Genomic DNA, 26,539 nt, shown 5'->3' with positions numbered 1-26,539 from the left:
GCCGCCAGTCCCCACGATACCATCCAATTGAAGAGCTGGCTCCGGCCCAAGCCCCCAAAATATCGACATAAATATAAAAACTTATAAAATGTAAAGTCACAATAAAAAGCAGACGTAGAACAAAGAGCCGAGCTGCAGATAAAAATTATGACTGGCCACAAAACTTTGACCAAGTTGCCAGTGGCCATCTCTTTTTATGCATCTCAGCATAAAAATTTAAATAAACTCACTCACGCGTGCGGGCAAATAAATACAAATTTATGGAAAATCCCGCTCTGAGGTTATGTTCTAAGGTCGTTGGGTCCTGGCATCCTGTCCGTCCAGCCAATTGCTGAGCCATTACAGTGGCGTCTTCGGCGACCACTTTGCATAATCTTGAACAAACCAATTGTCCTGCTACCACTCTCGTCTCCCCAAAACCAAACCCACCCAGAAATACATAATGTGACGAATTTTCCTCGGCAATAAATAAATTTGTTTAAAATGGAAACGAATGGCAAGGGGGGCACATGCTGGGGTCATTGAACCAGAGACCTTCCATGAAGTCAATTACGCTTTTAATTAGCCCCAGTGTTAGTTTTTGTTTCTATAACGCATACTTATTTTCAGAAATTAGTTACTTTTTGCCACTCCGTCACTCATGCACTTTTCTATATTTATCTTGTTTCAGCTCGCTGAGCACCACGCTGAGAAAGAAAAGCCAATGGAGGACCGGAAAAGCGGAAGCGGAGACCGGAAAGCGGGAAAACAAGAGTCCTCAATGGACATTACGTTGGAAGCGATTCATCATTGCCACAACGCTACACCATTGTTCATGGCAACGCGAACAGCCACTATAGCAAATTGAATGTAATTTCATAAAAAGCGGGTGTTAATTTTTTGCCAGCCACACAATACAAGATAGATACAGCCAGACGAGGCTTAATGTGCTAACACGCATTGACATGAAAAATGATGGAGACCTCGTGTGAAGCTCCCTAGAGAAGAAAAGCCTAAAGAAAGAGCGCTCTGCGCCCAACGAATTGCATACGGCAGTATAAGGCGCCCGTGAAGCGGGGAGGGCGCATTGTGTTGCACAGGACAACAGGCGGGCGAAGGACATTAGACAGCAGACAACGCATTGACAGGCGACAGCGGAAAGGAAAAAAGTGCTCACATTGGACCAGCTTCATTTATCAGCGGCGCATCGCATCTAACAAGGACCTAGCATCTGGAAACTGGCAACTGGCAACTAGGAACTAGCAACCCCAGACAACAACAACAATAACAACAGTTTTTCCTTGCTGGCCCAGTGAGGCGTATATGGGCCGGAGATGCCGACATTGTTGCACGTTCATTCAAAAAGCCATTAACCCTAATAAGCAGCCACAACAACGAGTCGAACAATTCCACTGCCGCCCATCGATGTGCCCCATCAATTCAGGGATTTAAGCTCTAGGCGGTACAGCGGCCATAGGCGTAGACGGTGGGAGTAGTCGCAAAGTCGGATCGGAAAGGAAGAGAAAGAAGCCAAAGGAACCGTCAATGGTGCTGCCACGACTGCTGCTGCCCTTGCGGCGACCCATGCACCTCATGGAGCTGCGCATCCTGCTGCTGTGTCTGCCGACCCTGCTTCTTGCCACGACTCTCGAGCCAGGTGCGTTGAAAATCCCATTACCCTTCCTTTCGAGCACCCGTTTCCCTGTCACACTTTCGCTCTCACTATTTAATTAGGGGGCTTCCTCGGTCGAAGCGGCAGGCTTATTCGGGGAAGTACTATGTAAATTAAGTCGAAATTTATGCCGAGTGCTCAGTCAGTTCTTCAAAGTATGCAGCAGTTTATTTTAATATTAACACGGAGCCTACAAATCGTTGCAAAAACACCCCTAAGGCCGCAGGCCAACAATTAAAGTCTAAGGCCTAGACGCACGGCCAAAGCGGCCTAAAACTTTGGCCAATTTACGGATTTATTGTGCCACGAATTTTAATCATCAGGGATGGGCCAAGGCATCGGGCTCAATCCGAAAGCTTTCACCTGCGGACCAAACTTTGGCACGGAATACTTTGAATACGGCGGCAGGACTTGGTGGCAAGAACAATTAGCACATCTGACTGTTTGCCATTCATTTCGCAAATGGAATGCAGCCAAACGATGCCAAGTAAATACGAGGGGTAGGTCGGGTGGGTACTGGGCACTCGAATCCAAAGTGCAGCCAAGTAACTTTAGGCTTTCGGCGATTGCTTTGCAAACAGTTATTAATTTTTCATCCACACCGCATCGCTTGACCTTTCGCTAATTTACTTTAAATGGGCGTCGCTGCCGAACAGCGAAGCGAAGCAGCCAAGCCCAGAGCACTTGGTACGTCACGTATACGCATCGTTAGACTTCCAAAGTTATGGCCAACACGTAACATTCACAAATAATAAGGATAATGAAAAATACACAGGGGAAAGATTAGCACCGAGGGCGACCCACCTTGTTGATGGGCAATGGGCGATGGGGCCGTCGTCGTAGTTGCTGCCCTTGCGGCTTTGGTTTTAACTTGGGTCGTCGGCGGGGCACACCCCTGTCCCCTAAGCTTGCCGCTTTCTGTTGCTTTTTTCGCAGCTCGCCAAACGCGTTGCGCATAAATTATCCGACACGGCAAAGGCGACACCTTATCGAAACGAGAGGTCCGCTCATTACGCAGCCTCCTGAGGAAAGTGGGTGGCTGCGGGCACTTTGCAAGGGCCACGCCGTCGGCAAGGGGGAGGGTGAGAGGGTCGCAGTCAAAACCGTAGTCGAAAAACAAACGAAGCTCGCGTGACAGTGCAAAAATTGAAAATTTATTGCGACGCCTTGTGGCTTGAAAATCGTTGTCAGAAAAAACTTTGTAAATTGACTTTTAAAGTGCGGAAGGCGCTGGGGCGGAAAGTGTGTAAAGAGGGCGCGTGGATGTAAGCTCACCAGCTGGGAGAGACTGGCGGTTTCGGAAAAATTAAACTTTCAAGTTTCAGTGACGAAGCGCCTATTTTCATTCCCCACAAGATTTCATGCTTACTTTGCCAGCGAATAATTATCCTTGGCTCCAATGATATGTTTAAGACTGTCACTTACGTCAAAATGAGTCGAATCACACCGAATTTATTATTTTAGTGCCGGATATTTAAAGAAAACTAATCAATCTCAAAAACTTGTGCTGTCTGCTGCCAGACAGCGAATTCCCTTAGGGACTCGCACCTGCAGTTTATTTGAAAGTTTGTCCATGACACTAACAGAAAGTTCCCCAGCACACGACCTCTCTCTCGGAATTTTTAAGTTTCTTGTTGGGGAATATCAGTACAAACTACACACCTAATGCATTCATGAAGGCACGAGCTCCAGTACCACTATTTTGTTTTCTAGAAAGTTATCTGTTATTTAAGCTTATGTTTTCCATCCAACACTTCGTATTATATTTCCCAAATATCTCATCGCCATTCGACCATGCCAAAAGTTTTCTCAGACGCCTTTTGTGGCTTCTTCGCAGAGCGTCGTCGAAAAAATAAGTCTCCATGTCGACCAAGGCGAGCTTAGCCCTTCCAAGGGGCATAGCCGTGGCACATTGGCTGGGGCCCAAGGTCGCTAGAGGGAGAGACACACTCTTTGCTCTGCAAACAAACAAGGGGCAAAAGCTAGCATTTTCCAGAGATTTTCCATTTTTCTCGTGCGTTTCACCTCGTAACACGATTTCGCGTATCCTCGCACTCAAGTCTTAAGTGCAAATGAGTTGGAAGTGCTGAGTGGGTGGCTCCGAGTGGGGCACAAAAGTGAGGGTTTGTGGTGGGGTGTGGGTGTGCCTCAGTCAGCAGTATTGCAAATTTGCTTAGCGGTTTTCAAATTAAGCGTCTGGGGTGGGCGGAGGTGCGACCTCTGGCCTGTAGACGGGGACCGGGCGGGGGGTGTCTTTTGCGACCGCCAGGTCACGGAGCGCCTGGCAGGCTGCTTCAAAAGTGCTAAGCGCTCCGTCGGCCTAAGCAGATTTGGAGCTTAGCGCAGACATATTGGCAAGGCATTAAATATTAGGTATATGCCATGTAGACCTCAGTCAACGGAGACAGATAAATAATATTTTAAAACACGACAGGTCGCAGGAAGAAGCTCAGAAAAAACAATAGAAACACTAACAACAACCAATACTGGCGACAACAGGGACAATAACCAGTGTGTCGTGACTGCTGGCCATATAACTTAAGCGGTTGAGGGCGTGGGGCGAGAGATTGACAAGAAATATTTATTATTAATAATAAACATGCGAGCATGCCAGCCGCACTTGCTGACTTCATTATTTATCGCTTTTTAGCAGCGGGCGCTGGCAGGCGGGGGTAAATGAAATGAAAAATTCGGCAAACGAAAGGAAACTAAACGGAACGAAGGGAGTCTCATGTATTGCCAGTTTTTGCTACTTTTGTTGCGGCATCCGGTTAGCTCGGAGTCGGCGGGCGAGGGGTGTGTCCTTTTCTATCGCTTTTTGCGCAAGTTTTATTACAGTTGCCTACTTTCAGGCATAATATAATTCACACGCCTAAGCCGAAGGCAGCTGACATGCGCACGTACCGCCGAGTACAGGATGCGTTGAAATACGCGGCTCTAGCCGTTTTATTAGCAGTGCGTGTTCTTTCACTATTATCGTGTTTGGCCTTCACCACGGCCCGCCGCCCGCCGCCCGCCGCCCACAGCCCACCACCCACCGCCCATCACCCACTTTCTCCACCCCGCCTATTCCACCCACACTTGACCTCAGCCAAAGTCTCTGCCCGAGCATTTACATTCCCTTAAACATGCGCAATATATTTCCACTTGCCCCTAGCCCAGAGCTCGGCTGTGTGTGTTCGACTGTCATGCATACAAATGCAAAGATAACGCGTGTGGGTATGTATAATAATTTATGTTTGATGGCAAAGCCGACCTGACCTGTCATAAAGCCGCCACGAGAAGACTCGAGTCAAGTGGACTCGCCTTTGTGCTGCCGCTTCCATGCTGCTCCCGTCTCTGCTGGCTTTGCCTGGCTCATTCCACATAATTAATAGTGGGGCATTAGCAGGACCTTCTACGCCATGAGGCTGTGTGTGTACACCACCAGCGAGGACACTCGTAAACAGAACACTTCTGAGGCGAACGGCCCATTTTAAAATCAATGCATCGTGGCCCAAAGTATTTGACGTCAGTGCGGTCTCTGCCGACAAAAATAACATTGGCGCTGGAAAAGAAACCCGAAAATACATACACATGTCCTCGTATGTTCCCGATTGGAGTCCTGCATACGCATGCCTAAAGTATGAACTATAAAAATTTACGAGGCAATAAAACTGCGAGTTCGCTTCGCTGGGTTTTATAGTCGAATTCCAGAGGTGGGCGCACACCTCCATCTGCAGATCCTGCAGACAACATTATTACACATTTTGACTTGAACTGCGTCCCGCTTCTCCGCTCAGCAAATTGGAGGTCTCTAAGACACAACTTTTTTCACCTGACTGATTCCACACAATCGCCATTGAGGAGAGCCTGACGGCCCCACTTCTGCGTTCAAAGGGCAGCAACGACCAGTTTATAATTCCAAAACCTATTAAGGAGCTCCTCTAGCATTGTATTTCGGAGAAATAGATTGAGGTATATCCGCGTAGGATTGATTCGGCAGTTTTTTTTTATCAAAAGGCAGTCAGAAGTCAATAACCTGATACAAGACTAAGCATTGCGAGGTCCATCAAGTACCTGATGTATCATTTCAACAGGCCCAGATTGGAGATATCCTGGGGAAGAGTAGTATGCTATTTGGGATGGGATTAGCCCTCACCAAGCTCGGGGCCAATCTCATTCACTTGCCAGCAGCACACCCAGACACTCTGCTGATTGCACTCGAATCAGAACAATCGGAACTTTAACACAATTTGCGACTTACGCTCGTGGCTACTCTTTTCTGATTGCAGATCAAAAGTCAATACTAACAGATAACGACTGGAAGAAGCTATGGATGCGCGGCGGAGTGGGGGCAGACTCAAAATTGGATAATAATCTTGACTCAAGTGACAGTCCAATGTTCGAGGATAGCGAGGTAAGTCCCGATGACAGATTGACCTTCATAGCCCCCTGTTCCAAATGCAATAAGCTAGTGCCACGCCCGGTGCCGCTCTAAACTTCAGTCAATTGCAGTCGCAGATGAATAGTATGAGGGTGAAGGTAAGACGCAAGCCCAATCAATATGTTAATGATGCCGAAGGAGAATGCACCCTGCGAGGAAGAATCCAGAAATAACACCCAAGCGGCTTGGCGCTAATTACGCCCTAGAGAGAGTGTAAAGGACGAGCCTGGATCTAAACCGCGGCTAATTAATCTTTAGTGCTTATTTATAATTCATTCGCACTGGCTTCGAATCTAATTATCCAAATAGCAAGCTCACCAGGCCCCCAAACACTCACTTCTTTGCTGCGCGAAAGACTCGAATCCGACGCTGATTTATCAGGAACTGGAGCGACGGGGTGGCGGTGTTTTGCTGGGTTCGGAGCCAGTTTCGTTTGGAGCCCCGTTTACACACCCACCCCACACCTTACAATGAACTTTTAACTTTTTGTCTTGTGTGTTTTCTTCCCCTCCCTCTTTTCTTCTTTCGCAACAGCTGATGGCGCACAACACAACCGTCCAGTTGGGTGGCACCGCCTTCCTGGTCTGCAAGGTCTCCGGCGTGGACAGAGTGGGTGTAAATTGGGTTTGTTTTTGTCTCTCTAATTGTGCCTCGTCGAACCGCGAGGACACTCCCGCATTCTAGCAGTAGTTCAGTGCAGTTCACGGTGAACGCTAGCACCTCCTCCTCCTGCAGGTCCGACCCATTGGTTCCCACCAGCCGGCGGAGCCGCGAAATTCAATTCAGTTCAAGACCGCCAAATAGGACGGGACAGATCTGCTGGCGAGCACAACTGCTGCTGCAATGCAACATGCATATTTTATTTAAAACTTGTTCTGCTTTTTCCCGCACCCACACCCGCACCGCTCCCACTCTCACTCACACTACCACTCCCTCTCCATTGCCATTTCCGTTTCCGTTTGCGTTTTCGTTTTCATTTCATTTTCCTGTCTAATTATATGGCATTTTCATTTCGCTTATTGTTTTCTCGAATGCGGCACGCAAAAGTCTAATTTGTTGAGCAGCCAAGTACGAACAACAGCCGAACAAGAGCTTAATTTGTAGTTGAAAGCAAACGTTCGGCAGAATGACAATTTCAGGACACACTGTTTGACATTCGGTTTGGCTAACAAGCAATTAAGCACCACAACGGGCACACAATGCTTGATGGGACTCTCAATACATGGGCTAAAAAATGTCAATTAATTAGAAGGATACCCCCGAACATTCTTCTGAAACGTATCCCATGTGCGTAAGGAGCTTTTTTCAGAACATGCAGTTTGAAGTCTCATGAAATGCCCATTCACAACATTGACAAATAAATGATGATATCAAATGATGATATTCCACCAACAGATATATTGAAACATTTTTTTTAAATGTCTATCACTATTATTTCTCTTTTTATGAATTATGAATAATATGAATTTAAATTGAATCACCCGATACCCATTCAAATAAAATTCCTGGCAGTTCATATCTAATGCTTACTAAATATGGAGGCAATTAATTGACATTTAATCCTTTATAAATCGAACGCAGAAGTGCCATTCATACACTACAATGTGCGGGGTATCCTTCGTCGAGACTCATCAGTAGCTCGAAATCCCTTGACCCACATTATCCAGCCGCAGCTTCATTCGTTCCTGACTGCGCACCTGCTAGGCATTAAAAATAGTTTATCCGCGTGTAAGCCCAAGTTGTAATTCAATCCCCGCTGCACCCAGCCAACGCTTGGTGGTTTGGTGGCAAGCGACAGAGAGGGCAAAGAGGGCCGCATGTGAGCATTTTTTAATTACTTTTCGAGAAGCATTCGCATGTTTCGCTAATTGCATGAGCGGCTTTGTGCTGCCTACTTTGTAGTGCTATTAATTATCTGTGCGCATAATACTCGATTTCCAATTTGTTCGCTTTGTTAATAACACGGCTGGGTATTGGCTCTCGTCAACAGAATCAAATTTCTTGGATCCGCCGCCGGGACTGGCACATCCTGTCGTCGGGGGCCCAACTCTACACCAACGACGAGCGCTTCGCGATACTGCACACGCCCGGATCCAACATGTGGACCTTGCAGATAAAGTTTGTGCAGCGCCGGGATCACGGCATGTACGAGTGCCAGGTAAGTCCTCGGGAAGGGGCAGGAGGAAGCGGGTTCCCCTTCGGCCAGTGGGCGGATGTGGTGGAAGTCGGGAACAGGAACCGGGCGCAGATGGATGCGAGTCTCTGCGATGATGGCTCCATATTTTATGCATGCAGCGCAGTTGAAATAAACTAAAGTGCATTTGCATACGCTCTCGTTTTCCGCTCCTACCCCGTAACGACCGTATGTGGACAAAGTATTGAGGTTTTTACGGGAGGCACTGTGCTCCACGCTGATTTTGCGCCACGTCACGTCACGTCGCGTCGGTTCGCGTACCTGCGCATGATTTAATTGTAATATGCAAATTAAGTTTTATATGCAAAGGTTCGATTTAAGGTAACTGCCCGCGACTATTTGGTCAGCTGTCACAATCAGGAACTGTCGCATCCGCATCCGAGTCCGAGCAGGAGACCGAGCCCAGGTCCGAATCAGAAATCGTCTGGCTGACACTGACAAGCCCGGCCAGCCGAAATAGTGTAGCATTGGACCCAGGGTCCACCCAGGAACACGGTTGACTGGCTGACACACGGGTGCAGATAAGTCGGGCACTAACAAATTCGAGCGACGTTCCTTCCATCCTGCCAACTAATGCACAAGAAGCCGAAAGTCATGCGGATGCAAATATGGAAGGGGCGTGTTCCCGGCACGGAATGAAAAGGAAAACAGCTTAAGAGGGTCGGAGGAACGGAAGGGATAGAGAGGGGCAGAGACGGGGAAGACAACTAACCGAAAAGCAACAAAGTTAGACGCTGCTGAAATGGACACTTGACAGTAACTCTGTTTGTGCAGCAGCGCAAGTGCCACTCGGGCTGCTTTGACTGGATGGATAGGATGGCGGGTGGGGATGTACACAGGGCTGGGGGAACGGCAGGGTCGGGCGGTGAGCGGAGCGATTTCGGAAACGTAGCTTCAATTTCAAAATTGTTTGCATGCAATTTCAATATGAGAAGCCGCATGCCAGGGCAAACCAGTCAGTCATCGAGTCATGCTCAGAGTCAGTGGGTCGGGCATGTCCCCTCCGGACTCCGGTCTTCGGTCTCTGGACCCGGGACTACGTAGCAAACGAGAGCTGCATGCAAATATGCCGAAATGATTATTTCCTTCTCCATTGCTGCCATTGGGCAGCGGAACCGTAGAAGCTGCAATAGCAACTGCTGCCTGCCGGTTATTTTTGTGAGTAGGGGCGTCGTCAGCTCCTGCTCCTGCTCCCGCTCCGGCTCCCACTTCAGATAGAAACTATTCTGAACGTGTAGGAAGCGCTCCACTTATATAGAATCCGTTCGTTTTTGTTTCATTTTTGTGTGCCAAATTGAAATTGTTTGATTTGCATTTCAATGAGTGCAACATTTCTTGCACTCGCAACGATTTCCCAACACAGCCCGGCGGGGAAAGGTTTTTGCTTTGAGTTTACTGAAGCATTAAGACTCGAGTTGATTACGTATACCAATCGCACTCAATTGCCGTACTTGCTCTTTCCGCTCCATGGCTCCTCTCCTTTTCTCACCTTACACTCAAAATAAAACTTAACACCCAGGTTTCGACCCCGACTGGAATCATTTCGCACTTTGTGAATCTTCAAGTGGTTGTGCCGGAGGCCTTCATTCTGGGCTCTGGCGAGCTGCATGTCGACATGGGCTCAACAATCAATTTGGTTTGCATTATTGAAAAGGTAAGTTGTCCACGTGCCGCCTTTTTCGGCTCTCAGACGATTTCCCGCCCCCTTTCAGAGCCCCACACCACCCCAGTACGTGTACTGGCAGAAGAACGACCGTCTGATCAACTACGTTGACTCCCGACGAGACATCACCATTGAGACGACACCCGGGCCCCGAACGCAGAGCCGTCTGATCATCCGGGAGCCACAGATCACCGATTCTGGAAACTACACCTGTTCGGCCAGTAACACGGAGCCGGCCAGCATTTACGTCTTTGTCTCAAAAGGTGAGAAGGACGTACTCAAATATTATAATTTTTGCATTTATACAGATTTTTATTACAAAGGTAAAGAGTTAATAAAAATATGGTACGAAAATATGGAAAATACATTACGAAGTACACTCGAAAAATTTTAAGATTCAAATTCAATGATAAAGGTCGACAATTTCAAGACCATATTCTTTCTACCGTTGTTTTTTCACCAATTGTCTCCTATTTCCATGTAAACAAATAGGTTAAAAGCTCTTACATCTTTAAGTTTTTATATTTTTTTGCAAAAAGGGTGACACAAATTGAGTTTCTTGTGATGTTTGCATTTAAATGGACATGGTGCGAATTTTATAATGATGATAAGACGTGTAAATGAAAATATGCAAATGAGACGACGCCTGCAGATGCTGAAAATGAAAATGTGGAAACGGGAGGATAAAAGTGGGAGGGCAAGATGCACGGCCCGGCACGGGATGGCTTGGCTGTTGGCGCGCATAATTGCAATCGCACCCAACTAATTCTGGCACTAATTCAAATTCAAATTTACCCGCTGTCACTTTCAGGCGACAATATGGCGGCTATATCGCGACGCAAGACCTCCTCGGCCGATCGTCTGACGCATATATTTAGGTCAATGCTGGCGCCCTGCCTGCTGCTGAACACGGTTGTTGTGAGGTAAGTCGAAGGACGTACACTAATCCCGAGTGACAGAACTTGTATTTTTATCTATATATCTTGCAACAGACGCATCCTTCTGACCTAAACGGCGAGCGGCGAGCAATGAGCGGAAGTTGGCGACAAAGAAGTCCTATTTAAGCTATTTCAGTGTTAGACCTAAACAAACCAGACACAGAGTTAATAACTAAATAACCCGAGTCTAGGATAATTGCTAAGCTAAGCACTGGAGTGTAAAAATCAACGTAATCCAATCACAGTCGCATATGTGTGTAGCGTATGTATGCCTGGCATCCACTCGTACATCCAGACGTTTAGATAAGACCTAGTTTAGTTATAAATCACTTCCCATTGATTGTGTACAGTCTGTTTGAGGTTGAAGATTGGAGGTTGGAGACAAATATGTGAACTGTTTCTTTATTTGGTAATGCGTTGAATTAAGTCTAAGTTTTAGTTTAAGTTTAAGCTTAAGTTTGGGTTTGCCTTTATAACACGTGTAAGTGCAATGAATATCAAACATGTATCCTTTTTTGAGCCAGTTGAATGCTTTGCGTCCCCGAAAATGGCCTTTTGCATAAGTAGCCAATCAAAGTCCATTAAACGAGTTCTTTAACGAATGCAACATTCATTAAAAAGCCGTTATAACTGTTATTAGTTGCTAATTGAAAACTCATAGTATAAAGGACATCCGCTGCATAAGCGCAAGAAGAGCCCAGGGCAAGCAGCACGAATTATACTCCCTGACGAGAGTAAGAGGACGAAATCAACCCATTTTAATTAATTGTGTTATTAAGTTTGTAAATACATTTTACTGCAAACGGCAGCGCAAGCATACGTGCACACAAGGACAAACGCCGCATGCAGCAAAAATATAGTAATTCAAATTTTGTAAATAAAAAGGAAATCATTCAGCTACAACTACAACACCAGCAACCAAAAGACACACAACCGACTGAAAATGCGCAATATTATTAATCGGGATGAGAGGTTGCGGGCTTCGAGCATGCGGATGCTTTATGGACTTTCAACCTGTCAAAATCATTCAGTAATTAATTTGGAACACTCGGCGGATGTGAGTGCCGGACCAGCACGGCCGAGTGGGTTTTACTGACCACCCCATGTGCTTTACTGACGGCACTTCACTTGGCCAGCAAAGGACCCTTGTGCTCTGAAAGGAGTCTAAATCAACGAAATCCTTAAAGCCTCCGCATGTCGAGCTCCCATTCGTTTCTTCGTCATTCCTGGCAGGGCATGGCAGGGCGGGGAAGGAAGAAAGTTGAAATTTCAACACCTTCTTTTCGCATTCCTCTGCAAATCGCATTTCTTTCGTGCCTGTGCCAGCGGCTGCAACACCTCAATCAAGAAAAAGCATCTACGTAATGAATTATGTACAACTTTTCGACTGTTTACGGAACTCGACTCCACGGTTGACTCCCCGGGAGCTGGCCCGGGTGGTCGGCACATACGATAGAATACAATACAATATAGGAGATCACCTCCGCCTCTTATGGATGGTCAGATTTAAGCCAACATTCGTTCATAATCGGTACGTAATTTACAAGCAACAAACTGTTAAACAATACCACTTGAAGTTTGAATAGATTCCTTAGTGTAAACCGGAAATAAAACCAAAAATTAAGTAAATGTAGTTTACTGATTGTGAAACGTAATAAGAATATTGAAAATATCAAAATACTAACTGTGGATTCGTCTCCTTGATGTGTTGTATGTGTATGCGAATGCCCCAGGTCCTTTGGAATAAGTAATTAATTGGATTGAATTAAATGCAATGTTCTGAGCATTTAGTTGGTTCTCACTGTTAAGCATTTCCACTGTAAATATTTTGTATTACCATATTACCATATGTATATCGAACGGCCGGTAATGGCCGTTTGTTAATTATGAAGTCACATATGACAAATGAAATCTTATAATAGGTATTGTACTCTCTGTATGGACGAAGGCCATAGCGAAACCTAACGAAAAATCGATTTAAAATGATTAAAATGTTTTCAATGTAAATGCTCGTGCGCATTATTGTACAATTTCAACTTGCAAACATTTGACGAATATGAATTTAATAATAGTAAAATTACCAGTAAACCAAATAAAACATTGTGCTTACACACACACCCACTCACACCCGGAAAGGGGGAATAAAGGCGACAGGAGACACAACCAAACCAGCAAAGTATGGAAACCAATACGAATGCATTCGAATAAATCAAGTGATTATCATGGAAAATAAATGTAATTTAAACAATAACTATGTTTTGTCCCGGCTTATCCTTTTTACTATGTATGGTGGTGGGAGTGGGCGAGAAGCAGTGTTGGTAAGTTATCGAGCCATTGCCAATCAAGAAGGCCGCTCCGTCCGGTGGCCAAAAAACTTTTCGAAAAGTGCCAAATCGTTGCTATTGTAAAGGCTGCGCGTCAACACGCTATAATAAGACCCCATTGTTGGCACAACTCAGGACCCCCACCCCCACCCCCACCTCTACACACCACACACCCCGTACAGAATCGACTGCCTATTTGCCAAAGTTGCTAGCTTTTTCGAAACGGCGCGCCAATTATTTTTCGACATTTTCCTTAAGCCCGGCAGTTTACTTTCTGTCAGCATTTCATTCAGTGCCCTTCGCCTCTCATTTCGCCATTTTGCCGTTTCGCCAGCGAACATGTTGCACTTAAGTACACAGAAGCCCTCGGAGCCATGCCCGTCCTGCCTTAAATTCCACGCTGGAAGTTGGCTAAGTGTGTTTGAGAAATCAAATGCATTGAATGCTGCCACCAGGCCTGGCCCGAGCAGCAAACTTTTGTGGCCACCAAAGTTTTGCCAAATGAAATGAACCCGAGTAAATTTGCCATGCACAAGTGCCAGAGCAGCCCATGGCCAATGGTTTGGTGGGTTGCTTGGTCGGTGGCTCGTTGCCTCGGTGGGTCGATTGGGTGGCTTAAAAGTAAAACATTGAACTGCAAAAGTAATGGAGAATTTTCAACAAGAAATTATAGTGTACACACAAGCGAGAGACCCTGCCGAGGCCCCTCAAGATGTATTGAGTCGCAGCCGGAACCTTTTTGCACACTTCGCCAGAGCGGCAGTCAAATGGGCGAAATTGGCTGTTGACAGCCAAAGTTGAGTTGCCGAAAGACTTCGACGTTTGCTGAGTGAAAACTTTGCTATTTTTATTTTCGATTTGCCGTTTTGATTAAAAAGTTTCACGCGAAAACTCCAAGATCCAGGTCGCTCACAAAAACGCTGTATAATTCAGCCCCGGAATGTCACCTCTGCTGGAATGGAAATTGGCAAACACTCGTATCTTGCCTACCCACATCCCATATCCTTTCCATAACCACACAGCGCCGCAGGATGACAGCTGTTAAGCCGGGTCCTCCATGAGGCCTGTTTGCTTAAAAGCTCAAAATCAATTTATAGCCGAGTTATAAACATTTAAATTATCGAATTTTTCAACGCATTAACTTTAATGACATGACAGCGACCCCAAATGGCTCCCATTCCAATTCCGTCGCAGGAGCCAGAAATATAGAGTAAAGTAAAGCTTTTGGTAATACCTTTTATACAACTATTTTTCCTCGTTTACCAAATTAAGAACATAACAAAATTTAAAAATTTTCATTGTTTAGGACTTTTTATTCTTTTGCGGGGTAAATTAATTTTGTTCATTTTTCTAGATAATACATTAAAGGAATCATTCCCGACCACAGAAAGTATATATATTTATGATCAAGACATCGAGTTAATAAAAATAAAGCATGTCCGTCTGAAAAAAGTTGAATCGATCGGGACAATTTTCTATTTTTCAAAATTTTGATTTGCGCTTTCAAAACAAGTATGTCCATTAAGTTCTTTTTATAAAGATTTTGTTTGTCGAATTTAGCCATATTAAAAAAAATAATTATTCAAAATATATCGCCTATGAATATTTGAGGGATCAACTAAAACAATCCAGTAAGTTAGCAGAATCAAATGTCTATAACTTCTTTAATAATGGTCCGATATCGATGACTGAATTTAGCTATTGCTATTAGAGCTATTAGTCTGAATAGCTTGGCATCAAAACACATTAAAAACTGCTTTTAATACATATATATACCCTATATATAAAAGGATCAGAACCAGTCATATACGTCATAGACACATAGAAAAATAAAATGCATATAATGTGCGTATAAAGCAAAAATAATCTTGAAAATTTGGATTACATCTATGGCACTACATATATGCTGTACGGCACACAATCACAAGCAACGGAACTAAAGTTCAACAGAATCATTATTATGGTTTGTAGATCGGAGATAATCCAAATATTATTATTCTTCAGTTGTGTAGCAATTTTGCAATGGGTTGAAAAGTGAATTATATGGTAATTGGCATATCTTAAACCAAGAAGATTTGGCTGTAGTCAGCTCTATCTCATAAAGTCTCTGAAATCCCCACGGGTTAAAAAATAGAACAAGCCAGCCAGAACCACAATATAAATATCTAAAACTCCTCTAAATTTCAGATGATTTGGATGAAATTGGATTTCCAGATATAAATTAGGCATACAATTAGTTTGGAATCAAAGTAGTATATACCAAAATTTTTCAAAATTGTTTCTTCAATAGTAAAATAACGCTAAAAAATATGTCATTTTTTGTGGCGGTAGGGGACATGGCAAAAATTTGAAACAAACTAGATCTGCGTGCGATAGAAGCCTACATGCAAAATCTTATACTTCTATCTTATGCATATATCTTCTTCTATAATCTCTAATCGCATGATACAGACGGATATGCCAATATCGACTGGGCCTCTAGTCTACGAGTACCAGGTATAATTTTAATTTTATCTGATGGATTTTAAAAGAATCAAAAGCAACGCTTCGACCAAACGCTTCTTTCCCTATTACTTAAATCTGATACAATTAGTAACAGATTTGAGCATTTCTGGATAGAACAATAAAGAAATCGATCAAAATAGTGGTGTCTTTTGGAGGTAATATGGGAATAATTTGTAAACGTGGGAATCTTTACTTCTCTACGTAGCTCGTCCTTGTACGATTACAACACCCTCATAGACACTCCGTGAATACCGCGTAACAGCTTGCAATAACTGTAATCAACACACGTTCCACTCTCCCGTGGCAAGAACAAACAATCAAAGCGCAAAGCGGCAAAGCGACGAATGGGAAAATGGCGAAACAGAACGCAAAACAATCATTCAAATTGCGCATACAAGTGTGCACATACCTGGCAGAGTATTCCTCCGCCGCTGGCCCTCCGGCATTAAGCAGTCATGTTTTCCGCTGATGTTAGAAATTATTGTGCATTTGTGTAAATCCAAGCCACCCGCGAGTGCTGTTCTCACTGCGTTCCGCACTTACTCGTGCCAGTTGTAATTGATTGGAAAGCGACGGGGTGAGAACAGTTCGATCCGCCCAGGCCACCTAGCCTGTGCCTTTGCATTTGCCTTTGCCCTTGGCCTGCCAGCACTCTCCGCCAGCTCTCTGACGGCATCGGAATCTATAATAAATCCGCATCCGCGTCCGTATCGGTGCCTTTTGTGGCCCTGTGTCTTGCTAAGGCTCTAAATCAGTCCCGCCCGAGCCCTCTGCAATTGTTTAAAAGCTTTTGCAATATTGTTGGCCACAATGTGGCAAAAGTTTTGCGAGCAGAAAAATGCGCGTATCTCGTGTTTAGCACTTCATATTTATTACCTGGCGAGTGCACTCAAATCACATGCAGTCGTTGTAGAGGGGTCATCGGGCAGGACAGGGCAGACCGGAGTAGACCGAAGCGGAGTATGGCAAAGGGCGGTCGGAAGAGCTAAAGTGAGAGAGTGGATGTGCTGTAGCGTATCGTCCAACAGGGGCATCAGTTGGTCAGCAAAAGTTTAGCCTTCACTGTTTTGATAAGCATAATTGATGATGCAACCGTGCGGAGCATTGGGGGAAGAAACTGCACAACATAGGGCCGGGAGCCCAAGAAGCGGGAAAGTGCAAGCGGCAGGGGAAGGGTGGAGAAAGTCAGGGTCTGCGCCCCACATAAAGTACAACCGCAAGCCATTTATAGCACTGCCCATCCCGTAAAAAAAGAAATATTTGTTCACATATTTTATAGCACATTTGTGTATTGAGTGCAAGTGCTGAAAAAAATTATCATCGATGGCTTGCGCACCGTTCGATGCTGAGTGCATCATCACGTCCAAGCGGTATTTCACCCTAGCCACGGTCAAGCTCTCGCCCTTTATCGCTCCTCTGCCCCCGTGTCGGGGATGGCAAAATACTTCGATAGCAAAATACTTAGAATTTCAACGTAAAAATTGTTGCATTTAACCACCGTTGGTCTATAAATGAAGCAAAAACCATTATTTCTTGAGTAATTTGTTAAATTTTGATCGAAAAAATGTTTAAAGTTCATAAGTTTGGTTAATTATTTAACCGGTGATTAATTTATGTACAAAAATATTCCATTATTTTAGTAAACTGTGTACATTGTACACAACTAAGTACACAAATCTTATTTATTTGGTGACTTCAAGACGTTGAGTCAAGGATATCAAGGAAACTACCTGACATGTGCCTCTTCTTAGCACCGGTTATTGTAGTCACTTTCAATGATCAAGGCTTGCCAATTAAATACATTGGAGTACCAATTAAATTTGCATAGCACGCATGGAGTCAAAGTGCACATAAGCGACGAATTGGACAAAGTCTCCAAAAGCGTCTGACAACCCCGTAATCCTTGATCTGTCAGGTGCGGCAAGTGCCTTTCCCTACACTCATTATATAAAGGCCAGGATTTTAGATTTCCTGCTTTCCCAATTGGCCCCCCGTCCCCGACCAACCTCTTTGTCCTGACACGTGCTTGTTATGCCAACAAGCCACCGTAACTGAAGCACCCACTCGCCGGGAAGCCTTCACCATTTTGTACTTATAATTTGTTGCGGAGGAAATAATCAATAGCGCCGAAGGAAAAATCGGGGTGCCAGCCTTATTACAGCTGAATTCTGGATGAGCACGGGACCTGGACGTCCGTCTGGAGTCCCCGGGGTGTTTATTTTGGCATGCCTGTATGCAGGTTTTATAAATACTTAGCGACATGCAAGGGTGCCCATAGGGTTCTTCAGCAAAATGAAATATGCAAAAATACCAACACATGTGCAATACGTTTGGACGTGGACGTTTACAGTGTTCTGGGTTCACCTATACACCTACTAATACCCGGGCATGCAATGGCGTTTTGAATTTCCGTTTCCGGCTATTTTAATATTACAAGCGAAGGCATTTTGTGCTGAGCTCAGCAGGAGAAGAAAAAGCAGGTCCTCCGGCTGGAGCAGCAGCTGACGAAGAATTCAAGACGCAAGGATGTGGGAGAGCATAAAACAAATGCTTATGCAAGCAAAGCGACAACGAATTATGAAAACGAATATTACGACTCGGAACTCGGGAGTTGGAGCTCAGGACTCGGCAGTCGGGAACCGGGAGCTTCGCTCCTGTCGTGAATTCAAATTAATAGCCCTCGAGCCGTTTGTGTTTCATTTTTGAAATCGCATAAAATATTTCCACACGTAATCAACTCCATCTTCATCACGGCAAGCAGCGTCTCATTATTTCCCCTGTCCAATGAACACTGCAGTTCCACGTCCGCCTTTCGGGCAGTGCCTTTCACTGCGTCCTGGTTATGCTTTAATATTCTTGCAGAATTTATGTGTGTTTAACGGAAAATTCCACTTTGCCGTGATATCCGGCACCGAGACCGCGACCGTAAAATTAAGCAACTTAGTGCGGTCGGCAGCGTTGGTCTGCCGCAGCACTTGAAAAGTCCACCAGGAACAAAAAGTATTTTAAATTCATTGCCGGCCTGCTAACGTCGCGTTGCATTTACTGCGCTCAAGATTTATGGCCGACGGCTCCTCGTCTCACCGACTTAGTAAGTCCCACCAACTAGAGCTCCCAACCCGACTCGTTCACACTGCATTCTCGTATATGCCACTTTGCTGAGGTGTTAAATTTGCCATTTGCATAATTGATAAAACCGATGGCTGAAGACGAGGGCTTTCTGAGACATCGGAGTCGGGTAAAGTGCTTAGCATGCTGATTTCTGACCTATGACGGATGTCCGCATGTCATTCCTATTGCCGCGGCCCGGCCTCCTCTGCTCCTTGACTTCCGGTTTCTTGCCACATAATTCAGATTTGAGCCATTATGGGCCACTACTTCCGCTCGACCTGTGCACGTCAGCGTGCAAGGAGTCGTACTTCTGCGTCCTGTGCGCCGGGAGTGCATAAATTTTTAGGGCAACTGCCTCACGTAATAACTTCGAGAGAATCCGTGCCCTACCATTGAGCAGACTTCTTTTTCTATTTATTTAGCCTCGACCTGGCTGAGAAAGTCGGTGTGCGAGCCAAAGAAAAGTTGAATTAGCTTGAGCAAGTGACTATTTGCTCGAGCACAGTTCAGGTCCCGAACTACTATTTGAATAGGAAATAAAGCGGTTGACCCAGGATTTGAGGCCAAACAGTTGCTAGGGCCTCAACGTAGTTTCTTCTCAAGTGACTAACAAAGCGAAAAATCAAAAAAAAAATTCGAAAAATTTAAAGGGTGTCATACGCTTATTAAGTTTATCTTCACAAAACAGTTTTGTTTAGAAATTGGTTGTTATTACTCCCGAAGAAAATAAAAATATTCTTTAATTTTCAGGGCAATGCACCTTTCTGCATCTGCTTCGGGGGTTCCATTATTTGGAGCATAAAATGAACCGCAGCGACGATTACTTTGCAAAGCCATTCGAAAGCGCCCCGCTAATGAGACTAATTAACCAATCAACTGAGGGTGGTCAAGGAATTAAATGTCGGATTTGAGACCCCATAATGTGGCCGACGATTACAGAAGATGGGTCGTCGAATTTATACGCTCTTAACTGAAGTCGGGAATCGATTTACAAGGCACGAAAATGTGAGTTAAAGTTTAGTGGCAGTAGGACTCGGGAAGAGTACAATAAGCTAATTGGAATTAACAGGAATCAAAGGTTTAGTCTTGTTCTTTGCGGGCCCACAAGTGTGGGCAGCACACGCAGCTAAAACAAGAAAGGAAAGCTAACTTCGGGCGGAGCCGAAGTTGATATACCCTTGCAGTTCAGTCGCAGTCCGCTAGGTGGCGCCACCCATCTTATTTTATTAGATATATAGCGGATCGTTTATAGTCGGCCGATCCTTATGAAAATTGGCAGATCAGATTGTTTTCCCCAAAATAGAATCTGTACCAAATCCCATCTTTCTAACTTAAAAAACACCAAAGTTATGCCAATTTCGATCGTTCTATGACAGCTATAGGATATAGTCGGCCGATCCTTACGAAATTTTGTACATAAGATATTTTGGTCAAATATAACATGTGTAGAAACTCCCAACCCTCTAACTTAAAAAACACCAAAGTTATGGCATTTCCGATCAATCAGTTATATGGCAGCTATAGGATATAGTCGACCGATCCCGGCCGTTCCGACTTATATACTGCCTGCAAAGGAAAGAAGGGTGTGTGCAAAGTTTCAACTCGATAGCTTTAAAACTGAGAGACTAGTTTGCGTAGAAACAGACAGACGGACAGACGGACAGACGGACAGACGGACCGACGGACAGACGGACAGACGGACAGACGGACATGCTCATATCGACTCAGGAGGTAATCCTGATCAAGAATATATATACTTTATAGGGTCGGAGATGTCTCCTTCACTGCGTTGCACACTTTTGACCAAAATTATAATACCCTCTGCAAGGGTATAAAAATTTAAAATACTCCCAGTAAGAATATAAGAGGTTTTGGGGTAAATTAGGTAGGGAAAACCATAATCCCTAAAGAGTCGTCAACACAATTCATCATCTTGAGTTTCTGGAAGTTTATTTATGAGCCCGAAGGCGTCAAAATAAACTGGTGCGAGCTGCGGAAGAAAGCAAATTTTTGTCCGCAGCGCCAGTGGGTCGCGAGACATAAACTTGCTGGCCTAAATGGCACTATTCACTAGACGCCGTGATACCCAGTAATGGAGATGCCTTCAGCCATCGCTCTAGCCCCAAATCGTCATTCATTGTAGCCTGTTTTCCGTAGGAGGCTGCGAATGAAGACAGTGGACGGAGAAGGGGCCAAGGGCAGGGGCCCATTTGTCAGCGCGTGCCGACGCCATATAAACTTCACGCAAGCATCACTGGCCCGCGTTCTCTGCAAAAGTGAGAAATTACGCTGACGGCCCAAATGTATGCAATAAAAATTTTTCAACTCACGCACAGCAACTGAGGGACGCGTGCCTCAATGGCGGCCATCATGACGACTTCTACGACCAGGATGGAAAAATGACGGCCAGCTGATGGTAAGGGCCATTGGCTCTTGCGGGAGTTATTAATTTGGAGCTGGATTTGGCAACGCAAAGTGACGTTCTGTTGATGGTAAATGGATGCCCTATTTGGAAGAACACTCTAGGTTGAAAATGTACTGGAAAATTTATTTATTTTTATTATATACCATACTTTCATAAGGTATGAATGTATGATTAAGAAGTTTAAGGTATTTGTAATTTCAGTTAGCTACTATTTAGTTTTATGTTGTTCTTGGGTTAAAGATAAATGATACTCATAATCCTTGTATCTTTTTAATGGATAAGAGAAAAAATTAACTTACATGTGATTTTTCCTCTTGATTTATTTTTCATTGTGCTGCGTTGCACATCAATGTTGCAATCAGATACTTTCTTACTGCGTTCCTTTTCATCCTGGAGCACTGCGTCACTCTTAATCGAAACTGGCGCTGGAGAAATTAATTTTCAACTGATTGATTACAAGCGATTTAGTAAAATTTCCCCAACGGACCCGCCGGAGAATGGAGTGGAGCGGAATGGTCGCGAACGGAGATGTGAGGGCGACCATGGAAAGGGGCTAGGGACTCGGAATCGGACTCGATGTGGGACTCCGAGTTTGACTCGGTCTTGGAGTCCAGACTTCGGCTCAATCGCCCATTCCATTGTTGCGGGCTCTTGACGTCCCATTTGACTTTTAATGCCCGCTGGTCCGCAACCGGGAGCTGATTGAATGCCGCTTTTTGAGCAGGGCCAGTGCTCATTGAATATGCTCAGAATATCTCAGAGGCGAGCGAGAAAGCCGAGGGACACTAGACATCATCCGAATCGTCGTCGGCCCTTGCCCACACTCACATATGTCCTTAATGAAAAAAAATTCCGCGCTGCGCTTTTGTCTTCCTTCGTTTCCTGTTCCTGTTTCTGCTGTCACCTTTTGTTCAGCTCCGACGGCATTAATTTATTGTCTGGGGAGCAGCATCTATAAGCATTTATATCCCAAAGTTTGCCAAGTTCTTGTCAATTCATTCATTGAATACCCTTTATTGAGTTATTTCTTGGCGCGGCGCAACTTTATCTTAGCTCCTGCAGCCCGTTCTGCTCTTCCTGGCCCTCGTTTTTCATTTGACCCCACAATTTTAACTTTTCCCCGACTTCCCGACTTTCCGACTAAGAAATTAGCTTGCAAATTTTTTGGTAGTTTATGCACCGTAATAAAAGCCAGAGAAGTGAACAGAGAAAGTTTCGGAATTGCCATTCTTGGCAGATCCTTTATTTGCCAGGATTCTTGGCCATTATTAAAAATGCTTGACCGATGCCAAATTGAAATAATTGAGATACTGCCAAAGTACCAGCAGCTCGAAAGTATTCCAGCCAATGCCAAAATCTTTGTCCCTGACTTGGTCCTGACTTGACGTTCGACTTGGCAGCGTATTAATTACCGTCCTTCGATATCCCAGGAAGAATCTAAATAATGATCATAAAACAGAAATTAAATCCTGGCCCTGGTTGTCTATCATGTCCAATTTTATTGTCCTGATTGGCTTACGAATTATTCGGATGCTTGTAGAAATTTCTCTCCCGATGACATCAGGGTAGAAACATACACTCCGTTCAAGATTTTGTCTTAATTTGCTTTTCCATCAGATATTATTAATGTTTACTTTATTGCTTTTCGCAGACAACTCTTTTACTTCGGCCAGCAGCTTCAATAAAAGGGGAAAATTAAAAATTCATGCAGACCTGTCGGGCTCCTCGGTAAATTATTAAAAGCGAAAACAGTAACGAGCAGTTTAATTTACTTTGAGAGAGGACACCGGTTAATAGAATGATAACTTCCTCACCTAGGTATGCTTCGTCCCATTAAAAGGAACCAGCTGACTGCATTGAGTCCCCCATTTACATATGTAATCAAAAAGTTCAGAATTTTAAATTCCAAACTTCAGCATGCGTACCTGTATGCGATGCAGGTGAGTGACGTATCGTCTGGGAATACATTTGGTTAAGGCACATAAAGCGAGCTTTGTGTTTGCAACCTGGAGCCAAATATTTCGAAGTGCTTTGAGCAGCAATATACTCGCATTTATGCTCCAGTTATTACACACATCATGTGCACATGTGTGTATACGAGTAGTGTGTGCACTTTCCTGTGCGGATTGTTCATCTCTGATGGTGCATTGTAATACGAAATCCAGACTCTGTCAGAATTGGCTTTAAAGCCGAAAATAAAATATGATTTCGTTGGCTCGGTAACGAAGCAGGGTTGCACGCAGCCGGATTATTGCTGGGAATTTTATGTGAGCACAAACAAAATTTGCCGTCAAACTAGAACCCTTGTAAACTGTGCGAAAAATGCTTGCTTTATGCACCGTCTCTCATTTTCCATTTTCCATTTCTCGCATTTTCTCTGGGGTATGTCGTCAGTACCACCCAGAAGAATATGAATAAGTTTTGGCCTCGAACTGCGAAGGGAAAGAAATACAAATCGATTCCCAGAAAGACTGCGATCTGCATTACAGGTACAAGTCTTCCCTAATTGAGAGGCAGCATTGCGTATACGCCCCGATTTCAGGATGCTTGGCTTGGAACCCCTCACGTATTACTCTGCGGTCTGGAAAACTAAAGAAGAAAGGCAACATGAATGGATGACCAGCAGCACAGCCGAACACATCACAGCAACATTGAAGTGCTTGTAGTTAGCATCAATCTGGACAAACAAAGAACCCTGCTCACATCCGCCATTCAAAGACACGCCCCAGTAAGAGTGGATGAATGAGCGGGCACATGAGGGAAGGGTGTGATGGGCGGAGGCTGGGGAGAGCCAATTAAGTTTCTGTTTACCCAGGTAAAGGTGCATATTAAAGCAATGCAGCTTTGTGGTGAGGTCCTTTGAATCTGGCAGACAAATAGAAGGATGGAATCAAAAAATTAAGCAGTTGCAGCTACCTTTTGGGACGCGGGCAGTATTTATTTGGCACAGAGTGATGCGAAATGCAATAAACATGGCAATGGGTCCAGTTGCCATTTGCCATTACCCGAAGCATGCACTTTCATTTTTCGAGGGCAAAGAATAAGAATGCGCAGCTGAGTGCCTGGCTTTGTTGTCAATTTACGTCAACAGTTCCATTCAAGCCGCACACGGAGCCGGAGGCAGGAAGGGCGTGGTGGCAAGGGACCTCCCCTTCCCGCTTCAGATAGATACATACGTACATAGATAAAATTGAACTGGGATTTGGGGATTGCACAAAAGTAACTGAGCAAATTTTCGCAGATAGTTGAGCTCGAGGTCCTGCTCCTGCTCCTGCTGCCTATCGCTGCTCTACATGGCAAATAGAATACTGATACGGAGCATTGGCTGCGGATGCCGTCTAAAGTTAGCCCGGCTGGACTGACGTGGGCGCATTCTAAGGAGCAGGAGAGCCTCCGGTTCAAAGTTCACTCACCAGCCGAGGCAGCCCCATATCGCCAATTAAAACCGGGACTTCAAAAAGATTGGATTTATTAATACGAACTACCAACTAAGAGCATTACCCCCAACTGTAATGTTTAAAGCACTCCAAATTTGTGCAACTAGCGCTTTCTGATGTTTTAACACAAAACAACGCAGAATAATGCAAAGTGGGTCAAATTTTTAGAAAAACCTAGCTTTTAGCTAAAAATGTTTGGAGAAATTGGATGAAAGCCAAAAATATAGTTGAATCGAATTGGGTCCTACACATTTTAACCGAGAGACCTTAAAAAAATTCTGGCTCCTCCAATTGGCTCATTCTTGCAAGGTTCTAATCACATATTATATGTTTTTGATTAGATGGTTTCTCATAATTCCGAGTCCAACATCGGAAAGCAAACCTCACACAATGCTCTTGGCATTTTTGGAACTTTTATTCGTTTCCCACTAAAGCGTTATATTTATGATTTTTGTAAGATGCAAGGCCTGGGCGAGTTTAAAATGCCGAGTGCTTTGTCTAATACAACTAGCTTGGGAAAAAATTGATTAGTTAAGTTCCTCAAAAAGTCAAAAGAATTTATTCTTGATAATATAAATTTATTCCAGCAATATAATTTTACAGTAAAATAGATGAAGAGTTGTCCCGAAATGCTGATAGATGCTTGTATCTGAAAAAATCTTATTGACCCACAATAATACAAAATAGTCTTTTCACAAACGGGTATTTTATAGAGATTTTAAAATTTCGCTTTTCGTACAACGGACTGACAATTGTTTTGCTTTAATTTAGCGCTTTTATTGTTTGTTTTCACTTGGCGCTTGTCCGAATACAACCAATTCGAAATCAGCGTTTATACTGAGAAATTAAGCACAGAGCGATACTAATCCTATTTTAGTTTGATTGTTTGCTGTGAAATATTTCCCCATTTCCGATGCGATTTAATTTCATGACAAACATACATAAGCTCTTCATTCACTCCCATCAATACGATATTTGAAGTCTTTCAGGGGGTATTATAATTTCGCAGTGCCGTGGAGTCAAAGTCGACGACAGGATATAATGTAACATTATTTAAAAAAAAGTTTTGAAAAATTAAGAAATGGGAAAACTTAGGTCTTCAGCCAGATATACATTTGAAAGTATTTTTAAAGGGTGTCAAGATTTTTACTCCATCCATGAATAGTTAGATATATAGTATAGTGAAACAGACACTTGCATTTATATTAAAGCAAAAAACGGGTTAGCGGCCGGTTAAGTTTTTTTGGCCAAAACTGTGCATTTAATTCTTATTTTGGTTTATGGTTTGCCAATCAATGGTATTACTGACAATCTATTGAGCGATGTACATATGTAAACAATCAAACCGTAAGCCATGGAATCAAAACCGCACGCACTTGTGTTCCTTATCGGACGTTGCTATGGTATTTGAATTGGGAAGTATTGGTAAATAAGCGACGCAACGCCTTTTAGGAACAATTCCGTTTCCTCTTAAAAAATAAATTATTAAAGAAGTCTTTTGCGACGAAGTAACAATAGTTTCGGACCCGATTTAAAGATTTGGCCTTACCCTTCTTGCGTCCTTACCCGCCAACGCAACACTCTGAAATTCCATTGAATCAGAACAGTTTTTAAGGGTATTAAATATATATTCACTGAATGTCCGGCTATAGCTCAGCTGCCATGGAAAAAATTTCATTTTAAAAGAAGTAACTCCCACTGGGAGTACGACCACAAACAAGTGGTCTGGTCAGATACCCGGTTGGCATTTTTAATTTGTCTAAAATGAAAAGCGAAATTAATCACGCGCTCTCGGCTTTCCTTTCTAAGTTTCGGTATTATGCATTTTTTCAGGCACTTTTCATTTCTTGAATGTTTTAGTGTTG

At 44.0% G+C, this 26,539-nt stretch overlaps 2 protein-coding genes across 6 annotated transcripts in view; one reads left to right on the top strand and one right to left on the bottom strand.

Moving 5' to 3' along the window:
• Window positions 1–13,123, top strand: part of LOC6493901 (zwei Ig domain protein zig-8) — a 62,375-nt gene extending 49,252 nt beyond the window's left edge. For 2 of the 5 annotated variants that reach the window (XM_044715247.1, XM_032455614.2), the window contains 8 exons: window positions 671–1,636; window positions 5,926–6,050; window positions 6,612–6,701; window positions 8,068–8,235; window positions 9,791–9,925; window positions 9,984–10,197; window positions 10,746–10,857; window positions 10,927–13,123. In XM_044715247.1, coding sequence (XP_044571182.1) covers window positions 1,525–1,636; window positions 5,926–6,050; window positions 6,612–6,701; window positions 8,068–8,235; window positions 9,791–9,925; window positions 9,984–10,197; window positions 10,746–10,857; window positions 10,927–10,945 — 975 coding nt within the window. In that variant the 5' untranslated portion in view covers window positions 671–1,524 and the 3' untranslated portion in view covers window positions 10,946–13,123. The remainder of the gene's footprint in view (window positions 1–670; window positions 1,637–5,925; window positions 6,051–6,611; window positions 6,702–8,067; window positions 8,236–9,790; window positions 9,926–9,983; window positions 10,198–10,745; window positions 10,858–10,926) is intronic. The other 3 variants (XM_044715250.1, XM_044715248.1, XM_044715249.1) reach the window with 3 other exon arrangements.
• A 12,269-nt stretch (window positions 13,124–25,392) lies between these two features.
• LOC116656201 lies at window positions 25,393–26,030 on the bottom strand. The gene is given in 2 exon segments (XM_032455650.1): window positions 25,393–25,452; window positions 25,923–26,030. Coding segments are annotated over 2 exon segments (168 nt in total).
• Window positions 26,031–26,539: the final 509 nt, after the last annotated feature.

This window comes from Drosophila ananassae, chromosome 3L (genome assembly GCF_017639315.1).
Source record: "Drosophila ananassae strain 14024-0371.13 chromosome 3L, ASM1763931v2, whole genome shotgun sequence".
NCBI lineage: Eukaryota > Metazoa > Arthropoda > Insecta > Diptera > Drosophilidae > Drosophila > Drosophila ananassae.
Note: the sequence above shows the minus strand (reverse complement) of the source record. Positions and strands in the feature narration are given on the sequence as shown.